This window comes from Phoca vitulina, unplaced genomic scaffold (genome assembly GCF_004348235.1).
Source record: "Phoca vitulina isolate PV1807 unplaced genomic scaffold, GSC_HSeal_1.0 scaffold9, whole genome shotgun sequence".
Taxonomy (NCBI): domain Eukaryota; kingdom Metazoa; phylum Chordata; class Mammalia; order Carnivora; family Phocidae; genus Phoca; species Phoca vitulina.
The window spans coordinates 49,136,021-49,149,799 of record NW_022589712.1 but is presented as its reverse complement, the minus strand read 5'-3'; the positions used below and the strand labels follow the sequence as shown (position 1 = coordinate 49,149,799).

The window sequence follows — 13,779 nt, the reverse complement described above, 5'->3', positions numbered from 1 at the left end:
GCATCCCAAAATTTTAAATAGAGATTTTCTTCTCTAATAACAACCCAGTTAGTCTCACTGGCATTCCATCCTGATCCTGAACTACCATAACATGATGTTTTATGTTCAGTGGGAAACAGATTCTTAATAATATGGCATAATGATTTAAAGTTGATAATTATAAAGTTTGAAAAGAAATTTTTGTATAATGTCTGATTCTTCCTGACTGTATAAGTGATTGAATTAAAATCCTTGGCATCCACAACTTCAATTATAAATTGGGTGAATGAGGGAGAGGAAGGCCATAAAGATATTTATATATACTCACTATATAGTAGCTTACACATACACATATAAATGTATATGTCTGAGCGTCTATCTCTAACCTTATTGCTATATCTCTATCTATGTAATACCTATTCCTTGCCAGGTTCTGTTCCAAGTGCTTTAACTGTGTTAAATCTTTTAATGCTGACCACCCCTAAACGCCTACAACTACACATAGCAACAGGTACCTATCTTTATTGTTTTTAATTGAATCTAAGAAGGAAAGAAGGAGGATTCCATAAGCACCAACATCTGTCTCACTGACAGATGTGTTTGGGTGGGGCCAAAATCATGGATTTTCTCTAAGCAAAGCTGCAACTGACCCAAAGGGTGTTATAAAAGCAGTGGGAGGGGCCCAGTGCAGTTAGCCTTATCAACGACATGACAACCAAATTAAGAGAAATAGGAGTGTCTACTGAGCATCTACTATGCACAGGGACTCTAAGTATATTGTCCTATGTAATCCTCAATCTTATAAAGTAGGTATCATTCCAATTTTACAGATGAGGGAACTAAGGCTCAAAGAGGTTAAATTAGCCCCTTGCCCACGTTAATCAGCTAGTAAAGATTCAAACCCAGGCCCATTGAGCACATGGTCTTTCCCTATAGTAACCCATCTATAATATCTTACCTTCCTAGGCCTTAGGAAGAGGAAACAACGGATTCTTATTGTATTGGTTTCTTGTTCTGTGTGAGCCTGCCTTCATTAACCATATGAAGAAGGATGGAAAAAAACAGCAAAGTATCGCCATATTCTCAAAATCTGGATGTCCTGCGCCTAGCTAGCTACCCAGGTTAAATGTCTTGGTCCCAATGACTGTGTGGGTATTTTTGCCCCAAACTGTCTTTTTAATTGGCTTTGAAATGCAGCCAAAATGAAATGTGCCCTCTGCCTTACCAAGCCACACTTCAGCGAAACACCCCTGACCCAGCTTCTTCTCCAGAAACAATGAATCACGTGCAACTTCCCAAGCATCTTTAGCCAATCCAGAAGTTTGTGGGGTACAACTCGATGCAATCAGAGTTAAGTTAAAACATAAACCATCAGCTTTCTCTACAGGAAAGGGAATTAATAAAGAAAACACAGTCCTTATAATCCATAATTATGCATGCACTAGGAAAGATGGAAGGTGACTTCCCCTTTAAGGAGACACTGCTCTCACTGGGCAAACATCTGCACTTGAAAATGAAAGGCAAGCCATTTGTGCAGGCTGGAACATTCCTTGTATTATTTTCTGTCTTATGAATTGAAACTCATATCATAGCATAATTTGAGCCATCTGCCAATCTTGACCACTATCTCTCTTTTGGAAATTCCAGAATTTTGAAATCCAAATCAAATGTATAATTCCCCACTATTAGTAATTTAAACCTTCTTCTGGGTCATAAAGTCTTTATTTTTCACCTTCCATCTTTGATGTTTGGGACTTCCCAAACGAGAGAGCTAGTAATAGAATAATTGAGTCTCAGCATACCCATCCATACTTCCCCAAACTGCCCATTTCCCAGTCTCTTGATCAACTGCAGGGATTCTCGAGGGATTTCCCAGACATCTTTGGTTTTGACAGACAGATCGGTAAGCCTTGGCATCCCTTTATGACAGGGAACTACTAGGCGGCAGCAGAGACCTGCGGCTCTCTCTGATGGAGTGGGGACAGCAGCAGGAGAGGGAGAGAAAAGCAGAACACGTGAGACAACACTTATAGTCGCACAAACCCAGCGAGCGCACAGCGTTGCTCGAAACAGTGCTACATCGGCAGAGAACTGCACATATCTTGGAAGATTAGACACCACACATTGAAACATGTTCCTTGGAGGTAGGACAGAGGACATTTCAGATGTGAACTGCTCCGTGCCTCCAGGTATAATATAGGCTACACAAATATACGGGTACAGGTACGGCTGTTTTGGTTTCTATACTAAGGAAGAAAAAAACATTTTCCGCCCGATATGCTAAGATCATGTCTCTGGAACCCTAAAATACCTCCACTGATTTCAAAAGGTACCTTTGGACTACAGAATGTCAGCATGACTGTCCCCTCCCTCTCTAATATCAAGGGTTTAGGGACTTTCTTTGCTTTAAATATATTTAAAATTGTAACTTCAGTACAGGATTTTTTTCCATAGAATGTTAGACTGTTATAAACTAGTAAGACTGAAGATTATACCTGGCAGGGGAAAAAAGAGGTCACATTTCTCTAGGATTTCTTTGGCATTTTAACTGACTCTATTCTACCAGTCAGATACTCTCGCTTCTTTGATATTTTCCATTAAAAAAAAATCTTTATAACAGTCTCCAATGTATAATTTAGAAATCTGGTTTCAAAGCAGAAAGAAAGGAAACTGAAATCTGCAGAAACTCAAGGATGTGAAAGCACTCTATCTACTATGAAAAAGACAAAGGAAAAAAGTTATCACTATTGGGTTATTTGGAATTTTTTCTTCTTCTTTTTTTTTTTTTTAAGAATATACCTTTTAGAATCTAGCAGTGGTGAGGGGGAGAAATTGCCTGAATGCCAAGTGAAACATCTGTCAGGTAAGAAAAGGTAACAAAGCACGAGGAATCAGGGCAGTGACAAAGGCTGGAGAGAGCCTGGCTTGTGAGGTGGACAGAGCCCCGTCCCACCACACCCCACTGGGGGCCCTTCAGATCCCGGGAAATCATATGTAGTGTTGTTGTCTTTTCTCTGGGAACCAGTTCTAAGTTACTTTTTACTCCTTTCTTTTTGGTAGAGTCAGGTTCTGAGATGTTTAGGCAGGAAATTATTTATGTGTCAATATTTCAAAGGCACTTTGTTGTGTGGGAGAGAGAAAGAGGGAAGAGCAAAAGCCAATATAAAAACAAATCTAACTTGAGATGGATTTTTTTTTTTAAGATTAAAAAACATCTATTGCTCTTCATATCCCTCCTCTCCTTCCAGCTTTACGATGTTATTAAGGTGCCCTTTCCAACACAATATTTTCAAATGATCCAAACCCTGGGGATCCTGCTGATGTTTGGCTGTAATGAAATACATTTCGGCATTTGAAAAATCCTTACACATGCAGGCATTTTGGGGATGTTGCTTAAGCTCAGGGAGATAGTCTGCTTCATTTCTACAAAATATTTCATTAGAATCCATGTAAACCTAAAGCTACCCAATGCCCTAATCAATGAGTACTCCAAGTGTTGTTAATTTTTTCACTTTTTCATTAGTGCCCAGGATCAATTGATAGGCATTTCTTATTGCCATTTTCAAAAGATTGCTTTTTTTGGTGCTAAAAAATTATACACACTTTTTTTTTAAACAAATGTACATAGAGCAATAGTTGAGGTCAAGTCATGTGCTATTTTGGGGTTTTGTTATTGTCCTGAAGAACAATATAAAATGTGTGTATGTGGGTATGCATATATATATGTATATGTGTGTATATATATGTATATATATACACACATATACAGATCACAAAAAAACTACTGGGTTTAATGGGACATAGATCTATATCTGTACATATGTATCTATATAAAAATCCACCTGTGTGTATATGTTATATAGTGGGATACTCTTGCTAATCTTGGAAAGAAAATGATTATTTTGACACCTGTATATAAGACCACATCCTTTACTAAAATGTAGAGACTGTACACCTAAACACCTAGTAAGTATATATTTCTAGGAACAACACACTAACAGTGACATTGGGGGTTAGGACAGAGACTGATCTACTGACTGTTTCTAAGTTTAATACAATAGCTGTAACCGAGCTAGGAGCTACGGGTCACATAGTCTACATCTGGTTAGGAAACTAGATGGGTGGGGAAGTAGAACATGATAAATGGATTGCAAAATTCATCTGATCATGGGAATGAAAAGTATGCGCAGCCACTCCTGTGAGTGCTGAGTGTGAACTGGGGGCCCCCAGCAGGAGCCCCCCTGTGAGCTCCCTCCCAGACACTGCTCCCTCTCCTGTCACGGTTTCTGATTACAGACCCCAGGGGAAAAGATGACAACATTTACAATTTAACTTACTGCTTTGTACTTGGGAACTAGAATGTTATATAGAGTCTTTTGGCAAACGTATGGAACTAATAATAACTCTGGTAGAAAGACATCAATAGAACCTATTCAGCCAAGCCCCACCTTGTGTGACCGGCAAAGAAAACTGTCACTGCTGACTTCATATATGTTTGTATTCCGCGCACCCCCCCCCCCCCCCGCCCCCCCCCCCCCCACGCCCCCAGTGCCTACCCATTCCCTCCAGGGTACCAGTGGTTAGTAGTTAGTTAGAATTAGGGTTACCTGAGTAATGTTGTACAAGCTGCTGAAGTGTTTCAAACTGGGCCCGGGTGGTAATATAGTATCCACCATTGTCAAGTTTGCGAATTTTATAATGTTTGACGTGGTCTCCTTTCATATCATCCCAATCTCGGATTGACAGTGAATAGGCACCTGGTAAATAGGCAAAGCGTTAGCAGCTCCAATCATTTGGAGAGCTCATTTGTTTTTTGGGTCTCATTTACTTGAGTATTCCGATTAATAATTATGAAGAGGACGCACAGGCATGCATGCGTGCATCTGCGTGCGCACACACTTCCACTCAGTAACAGAAGAAAACACCTTTTTCTTGAAATGTCAGAAGATATTAGCAATTAAGTGATTTTATCCTTGAGAATGAAAGCCTCCTGGATTTTTTCCTACGATACTCTCTTCAGTACCCCTGTGTTGCCCAATACGGTATAGACCCAACTCCTCTGGGGGCGGATGAAGAGAAACAGGCGCTGGGGTCGCTCTCGTCAGCTTCCCGGCCATGGAGCGTTGCAGGGGCAGTGGCAGTGTGTGTGAAACAAGTGTAAGGACGGTTTCTCTAGAAGGGAGCCTCCAGTTTCTACTTGGCAACACCGTCCCAGGAGCAGATCACCATGTCTGGTAGACGGAGCTAGAAGGCCATGGCTGCTCCTTTCCCTCGGCCCAGCTTCTCTTGTGGGCTCTCAGATGTGGTTAAATAATGAAAGGCCAGTGGCTGGAGGAAAAGCAGTCCTCAGTTTCGATAAAACAAAAGGAATGCAAAAACAACCTGTAGGAGTGGTGCCTGAGCAACTAAAAGTTGTAGAAAGTCCTAATTCTAAAGACCTGCTGCAAATTCTATGAACTTGCGTGCCTGCAGGAATGAAGCTGCCCGGCCCCTGTTTCCGGAGGAAGGCTTGATTCTGAGCCTCTGTAGTCCTTTCGGACTCTAGAGCCTGGAGGGAAAACTGAAAATAGGACTCTGCTCACAAGGTGGGGAGGATATGTGCCATTTAAAAATCCTTGTACATTGGAGATAAGCCTTTCATCCCCTCTGACTAATCCACAGATCTGAATGACAACCAAGTTCTTCAACTCCTTATCTTACCTTTGGTGGTTTCACTTTCACGGATAAGAAAGGTACCTCTCGGGTTTCCAAAGGACAAAAGCTGTCGCTCAGCATCTTTTCGGCCAAGTTTTCCAAAGTACCACCTTTAAATGAGATCAAGGGAAGGAAGCCTTTTGTAAGGGTCATTTACAAAAATGTAATAGCCATCCTCCTCACCCCTGATCGCATCCGTAGCCTTTCCCTGTACGTGTCTTCCTAGCCTCATCTAGTTCCCTTTCAGTCTGCTCCTGATTCCATCCCTACTCCATCTCTTTCACTCTTTGAAGAAAAAAAAATCAGATTTGAATTGTGGGCGATTTCCCTTCCCTTCCAGAGGTGACAAGAACCGGTTTGTGTTAAAACTGCCACCTGCATTCACAAAAAGAGAAATCTAAGACCTTGTTTTTAAATGGCAACTGCAGGAGACCCTTCCCATGCCCATCTACAAGACCCTGGGATTTCTGAGCATAATTACAACCCCTGGGAAATAATGAAACACAGCCTTAGTCTATATAAAGATCATTAATCAAGCATTAAAAAAAAGAGTCAGAATGGATAAAGAACAAAGACATGATATTTTCAGTAACTTTGTACCTATAGCAACTTTGAAAAAAATTGTCAAGACTACCCCGAATTGAGATGACTGCTGCCCTTGGATGCTTGCTTCCATGCTCTTCCTGGCCAGCAGGTGTGAGGACCTGGGTAAATGAAAGGCGCTGCCTTAGCAGATGGGTGGGCATCTGCGCACGTGTGCTCGGCACAGCTGCAGGGACAGGTCACTAGGCGCAGTCAACGAGCACGTCCTTCAAAATGACTGGCGTTGCAGACGTTTCCTATGCTCCTTGTGACGACACTCTGGTGCCATGTGAGAAGGCATCACATCCAGTCACCTCACAACCTCTGCTATTTATCTTTTCTCTTCCCTTCCACTCTCCAGCCCTAACCATGGCCCGGGAATTAGCTAACGTCTCTGCACGAGTTGCTGAATCCAAGGCAGAATTCAGGAGCACCCCATCGGAATCTGTGCCCAGAAACAATTTTAGAATATTCAACTGTGAAAGGATTCAGTTTCTAAAGTGAAATTTTAATTCATTATACTTGAACATAGCTATTATGTGTTCACTGTCAAATTCTTTTGTGAATGAAAGAGCCTCACTGAAGATAAGAAAAGATACGCTGCAAGCGAGCTCCTCAGTGACTTTTAAAGGCACCGGACTGTGTAATGATCCTAATTTAGCACTAGGCGGTAGAAAGAGAATCACAACAATTATTTATGAGAAATGACTTTCTGGGTTTGCATCAGTCACCCAATGAAAATGCAGTATAACTGTGAACAGTGGTGAAAAAAGAGCTGTTAGAACAATGGATGGAACTAAAACAATAGCATTTTCAGATAATTAATTAAAAAATTAATTGCCTATGTAAAACCATATGCGTTATCTTCTTAAAACGCTAATTTATTCTTTAAAAACAAATTATTTAAAAAATTTATTACATTATACATATATATAACTTAAATATATAGTTGTAGGTTCCCAGTTAAATCAAAATAATGCCACATTTTAGTGGTACCTTTTATTCTGAAAGAACACAAAGATGTTTGCAAATCTGCCATAAAATAAAAATTCAATACAAATTCCTTTATTCTCTGATGATAAAACACACTCACTAGGAGAAAAAAGGAGTGCAGAACCACTGAGTATTTGAGAGTGGGGAACAACAGCGATCTTCTTAGAGCAAATATAAAGGAATTAAAGCAAGACGGTGATCCAGTTGGGGATTTGGCTGGGGTGTGCAGTCTAATCCTCCTTGCCGTGCTTAAGCAAATCCAGGGCAAAACGCAGTATCGGAGCCAAAGGTTGGGCCTCGTGTCTGACTTTCCTTGACTCCCTTACTGGTAAGGCAAGACTACCAGAAGAGGCAGATCCCCAGGGTGTCAGGGAGGAGGACAGGTCCCCAAGTCTGGGAGTCATGGGCCAGTTTTCTTTCCCTTAGTTCAGAAATGAGGGCCCTCACACAAACCACTCTGATAGTTCTCCCTTTTGGAAGTGCCCATGAATCTCCACAGGTGAGGAGAAGGAATGATAGCTGTCCGTTCTAGAATCCCCTCAGCCTACTGACCATCTTCCCAAACTGGTACCAAGTGAAATCCTTGGTCCAACTAACTGCTAGTCACAATTTACTATCAAAGAAACCAACCAAGACCCCAACTCAAAGGAAAGGAGCATCTGAAATGCATCAGAGGATTTCCCGAGTTGTGGAACATGCTGTATGTGAGATACTTCTATGTGGGGCATGGAAGGTATGTCTTCAGTACCCCCTTAATACTTCTGATTACACTGAGAAAGAAAATGTCAAGCTGATGTTTAATAATTATTTGCCCCCTTGGCCCCCTCCCACCATTCTCTTTCCCTCCCTACTCCCATTCTTTCTCCCTCCCTCTCTCTCCTTTTTTTTCAGCAGACTATAGGCTTAGAACTTTGGGTTCACAGTAATAATACATGCTCGGGCCAGAACTTCATCACATTTTCCTGATCAGTTTCTATCTATGGCAAGTAATACTGGGTTTTCATTAGGGTTCTGATATAAAGTTCCCTTTCGAAATAAGTATGTTTTTAAAAAGCAGGTGTAAAGAAAAGTATTAAGTTAATAATAGTACAAGTGTTACACAGATATGGCAAAAACCACAGCACGGTGCCTGGGGAAAAATGGCATCACCACATTCTCTCAACCCTGAAATCACTCTAGTGAATTTCTTCTCCCTCCAGCACAAAGTTAATGGCATTTTATTGTGACAGCTAACTTTTAAAAGCAAGTAGTTGAGTGAAAACAACAAAACAAAACATACTCTTCTGCCTGGATAGAGTCAACTGGAGCCACATAATTGCTGGGAATGTAACCAGTCTCTCCGGTTGTCAAGGAGCGGGCTTCCCACCAATCTCCTTCCCTGCAGAGAACAAAGAGAAAAGGAAGTGAATGTGTTGACCATTTCAATGTTCTGCAGTTACAGACTCAATGCTGTATGAGTATAAGACCATCTCCTAGTCATTCCACTGCCTGATTTCTCCAAACTCCAACATAGCCCTTTGTAAGGGTCACATGGCTACAATCTGAGTCAACTGTGACTTGAATCCCGTGCTGCCTCTCATTTCTTATTTTATTTGCAAATTAATAATGTAGGACCCTGGGGGCGCCTGGGTGGCTCAGTTGGTTAAGCGACTGCCTTCGGCTCGGGTCATGATCCTGGAGTCCCGGGATCGAGTCCCACATCGGGCTCCCTGCTCAGCAGGGAGTCTGCTTCTCCCTCTGACCCTCCTCCCTCTCATGCTCTCTGTCTCTCATTCTCTCTCTCTCATATAAATAAATAAAATCTTTAAAAAAAAAAAAAAAATGTAGGACCCTGGCCATGAGAGAGCTTTCTTGAGGTGGAGGGGCATTTTGCTTGGTAAGTGTCCCCAACTCGGACAGAGGGGGAAGGGAACCCAGCCTCAGGCTACTTTAGAAAAACCCTGTAACCACAAAAACAAAATGGTAGTTATGTGAGGTGAAGGATGTGTTATTGTGGTAAACATTCACAGTATATACGTGTGTCAACCCATCACAGTGTACACACTGTACACCGTACACATCATACACAACCTATCACAACCTACACAATGTTATGTGTCAGTTATAGCTCAGCAAAGCTAGAAGAAAAACAAAGCATGCATTGACACTACTAATTTAGCTAAGCCTCTATTTCGGCTCACATCCTGAGGTAAGCAGCATCCTCTGGTATTGCTGGAGAGATGCAAACTGTTTGCTGGTTCTAGTGTTTTTTGTTAGCCATTAACAGATGTATCAGAAAAGAAAAGAGAAACAGATCATCTGCAGTCATCTGAGAAAGGAAGCCTGCTAGGAGGCCCAGGAAGGAATGAAAGCCTACTCCTAATACCTGCCTTACTTGCTTTCGAGACAATGGGTAGCATGATAAGGACGATAGGTTAAGCCTTGTTCAGAAGTTTTCAACCTGAGGTTATTTCATCGACTACTGACAGCACTGACCTGAGCCTGGCGGGCAGGAGAGGAAGGGTGGGTGTAGCTGTGTGTGTACAGGTGCGGGGGTGGGGGTGGGGACAAAAACTGGCCCGGCGCTGAGGCTCTGAGTCTCACCACTCTGTAAGACCCAGTGCTCCAGGTGATAGCCTGTCTCCGTCGGGAGAGGGGGCGGGCTCTCAGAGCCGTGGGCAGAAGGACGTGAAAGGGGGGCTTGTATCACCACCTGCAGCTTAGAACAAACAGGTCAGTTCAATGGTTAGAGTTCATGTGTTAGGCTCACGGCAGTGGACGTGTGACAGAGAGCAGGGACGGAGCGTGTGACTCTCCCCACACACATATGTGGGCTGCAGCCTTGCCACGCGCCAGTCCACAGAACCCTGCACCGGCCCGAGGCCAGGGGTGCGAGGGCAGGGGAGGAGGCGAGGTCACTGCTCCTGAGCATACCGAGACCTGTCAGACTGCTCTTCAGCAGGGGCCCAGCGCCTTCTCTCCGTCCATTTTCTGGTCCTTGGAGGCAGCAAGAAAAACCCCTAGCCCTTTTTTTTTTTGAAATCATTTTGTGGCTGGGCTCTGTGTCAAAACCCTCAGCCAGGGAAGAAAACGTGTTGGCTTTTGGCCCCGGTCAAGATCTTCCTCAGGCTGTTGGGATTAGGTAGAGAATAACCAGCCTCTGTATTAACACAAGCCTTACTGAGAGCCCCATTCTCCAAAGACTGACTCTCTGAGCAAGCTGACCGATGAGCAACAATTCTAGATAAAATTTAATAAAACAACAGGCAAATGGTGACAAGCCCACCCGCCCTCTGGGTGTGGCTGTGGGGCAGTGCTTGACGGCACAGGGGACACAAAATAGCCCACAAGGAAACGGGGTGCCGGCAAAGGCTTTTAAAAACTTATGTCTTTTTTTTTTTTTTAAAGATTTATTTATTTATTTTAGAGGCAGGGAGGGGCAGAGGGAGAGGGAGAGAGAGAAACTTAAGCAGGCTCTGCGATGCAGGGCTCCATCCCACGACCCTGAGATCGGGACCTGAGCCGAAACCAAGAACTAGACACTTAAACAACTACACCACCCAGGTGCCCCTAAAAACTTATGTTTTAATTCATTTTTCAGTCTTTCTTTTTTCACTCTATTACAAAAATTTAAACAGATAAATCAACCAAAACAGGGAGATAACTTTTCATACCCAGAAAGTCCTTTGTTAATAAACCTTATTTTTAGCTTATGTCCAGATTTGTCTTAGGCAATGACTAATACATGCCAGAGAATATATGTGTATATGAACACCTGTGAACCCACCACTCGACTTAAGAGCTGGGTCTTTACTAATTGTGTGGAATCTACTCTGTGCTGCTCCCCTATTGGATTCCTCTGCCTTTTGGCCTCAACTCATAAAATTAAAATTGTTAGCCTTTGAACAGTTTGTATTGGTTTAATTTCCATGTCCTCTAAAAGAAATACATGCAGTTGTTAACTATATCATCTAGGAACACATGTGGAAGTTAAGTTTTTTTGAACACATGCTAAGAAATGGCTTTGGAGGCTTTTAAGATAGCAGTGTTTACTGCTCTGAAATTCCACCAGATGGAGACATTTCATCATAAAAAAATTAACAATACACATCATCTCCCCACCTTTTCCTTTCTCTTTCCCTTACTCCATCCACCTCCTAAACCCCACACCCAGGAAATGCTCCAAAATAGTAAAAAATTAAGAGCTTTCAGCAGAAGCTTATCTTTAATTGCAACCTTCATCATGTTAGTTCTGATTTAAATTAAGAAGACCGTCTAGTATCAATGCAGGGGGACATGGAAACGTCACCTGAGGCAGGAAGCCGATATATTTTGCTGGGGCTGGGACAAGCCCAGTCTTATTCAGATGATCTGGGATTTTTTTTTTTTTTTTTTTGAAGATTTTATTTATTTGATAGAGAGACAGCCAGAGAGGGAACACAAGCAGGGGGAGTGGGAGAGGGAGAAGCAGGCTTCCCACAGAGTAGGGAGCCCGATGCGGGGCTTGATGCCAGGACCCTGGGATCATGACCTGAGCAAAAGGCAGAAGCTTAATGACTGAGCCACCCAGATGCCCCGTCAGATGATCTGGGATTAATCAAGTATGGTTGACCCTTGAACAACATGGGTTTGAACTGCATGGGTCCACTTATATGCAGATCTTTTCTAATAAAAACAGTACAGTAAATGTACTCTCTTCCTTAGGATTTTCTTAATAACATTTTCTTTTTTCTAGCTCACTTTATTCTAAGAACACAGTATATATAATACATATACGAAATATGTGTTGACTGTTTACATTATTGGTAAGGCTTCCAGTCAACAGTAGGCTATTAGAAGTTTTTGGGGAGTCAAGGTTATATGCAGTGGGGGGGAGCTGGTGTCCCTAACCTGTCCATTGTTCAAGGGTCAACAACAATTTCCATTTCAAATCCAGTATTAATATCTCATTTTGATGTTGGCACCTAAATAGTTTAGCACAGATTAGAATCCAACTCTCAGCTCATTCTAAAGTCATTTATCAGGAATTCATGATTTTCTCTTAAGTGACTCCATTAATCTCACAAGGGTTTTTAGTTACTCATGAGAAAGATAAAATCCTTTTCTTTTTTGAGGCCATCCAGGGTCACTTTTTCCATCAAAGGAGATATGAGGTGACAAGGAAACAATGTATTATGTAGTAAGCCTCACAGGTTGGGCCCAGAGAGGCTGGTACCAACTCAAAACATCTATCAAAAAAAATCTTTTGAGCAAATGAATAAATCATCTTTTTAATACATTAGAAGTCCAATACACCCACAAATAATACTCTTTACAAATCTTTACTATGCTACTTTTTACTTCTTAAATTATTGTGAGTAATTAACATTATTAAAACTGCACTTTAAAAAAACCTGTTCTTGTAGTTCAGATATTTCATTAATTCAGTGTTGGTGAGATTTTCTTTAACTGTTATCTTGCTTTGACTCAAATATATGATTTAAGGCTCTGGTTTAGAATAACTTTTAAGTTTTTATAAGAGCTTCCCCTATTCCTCTAATTTAAATACTTATTAAAAGAGCCTGTTCTCAATCCCCAAAATTGCTCATTGGGTTTGTTGGCCCCTGATCCAGCCAGGAAGTGGCATTTGCACATAGAAGTCAGCCTGATCCATTGAGCTGTGGAGCATTTTTATTATAAATACTATATTCTTTCTCAATTTGGTTAGTGCCATCTTACTGTCAGAGAGCATATCCATAACAATTTTATCATATGTGTAGATGGGAGTCTAACCCAGGATTTCTCCTTATCAAGATGAAAAGAACTTTAAAGGAGTCACTACTGTAGGCACTATTCTACTCTGTGTAACATGTTTATTATATTTTAAAGAGTCAGTGTTTTTAGGTGGTAAATCACTAAGGATTTCACATTTCACGTGAAATGTGAAAATAGGGAATAAAACAGATAAATTTCCATAGTTTGTAAAATGGGTTCAAGTTTCATAATGTCCAAATGCACTACACTGAGCACTTGTAACAGGTCCGTGAAGAACCCTTAGCCTATGCTGGGCAGCAGTGCCCACTGGCTCTGGGCACAAGCACACGCGTGTACCACACAAAGGCCAGCCCTGCCGCCTCCGGTTTCTGCCTCTGGACGGGGTAAGGGGTGGGAGGACATGCACTAGGTGGTGCGGCAGCTGCCCCAGGGAGAGCAGAGCGCCATCCCCTCCCCCCACCCAGCGGAGGAGAGCCTGGGGCTGGGAGGGGCTGGGGGAAAGGAAGGAGCCGCAGGCCATCTGGTTCTCTATTACTGCTTTGTTTGTCCTTCATGATTTCCTCTTCCCTGTTATTACCCCTTACTTCAAGATACTGTATTTGTTGTAAAAACCTTATTTTTCCCCCCATAACCTTGGAAAAGGGCATTTAAATGGCATGTAGGATGAGGAATTCCACTGGCAAGAAGGAAGAACATTAAATAAGGGAAAAAAACCTTTGTAATATTTTCTTCTGAGAGAACAAGGCCAGAGGCTCGAAGCCTGTAAACACTAGAGGCCATGCATGCAAATCATAAAAT

General features: G+C 42.0%; 1 protein-coding gene across 7 annotated transcripts in view; it reads right to left on the bottom strand.

Moving 5' to 3' along the window:
• Positions 1-13,779, bottom strand: part of FYN (FYN proto-oncogene, Src family tyrosine kinase) — a 210,910-nt gene that overhangs the window by 36,329 nt on the left and 160,802 nt on the right. For 6 of the 7 annotated variants that reach the window (XM_032408045.1, XM_032408044.1, XM_032408042.1 and 3 more), the window contains 4 exons: positions 8,528-8,626; positions 5,680-5,783; positions 4,587-4,736; positions 1,782-1,946 (listed from right to left, as the gene is read on the bottom strand). In XM_032408045.1, coding sequence (XP_032263936.1) covers positions 1,782-1,946; positions 4,587-4,736; positions 5,680-5,783; positions 8,528-8,626 — 518 coding nt within the window. Of the gene's footprint in view, positions 1-1,204; positions 1,361-1,781; positions 1,947-4,586; positions 4,737-5,679; positions 5,784-8,527; positions 8,627-13,779 lie in introns of all 7 variants that reach the window. The other variant, XM_032408048.1, reaches the window with a different exon arrangement.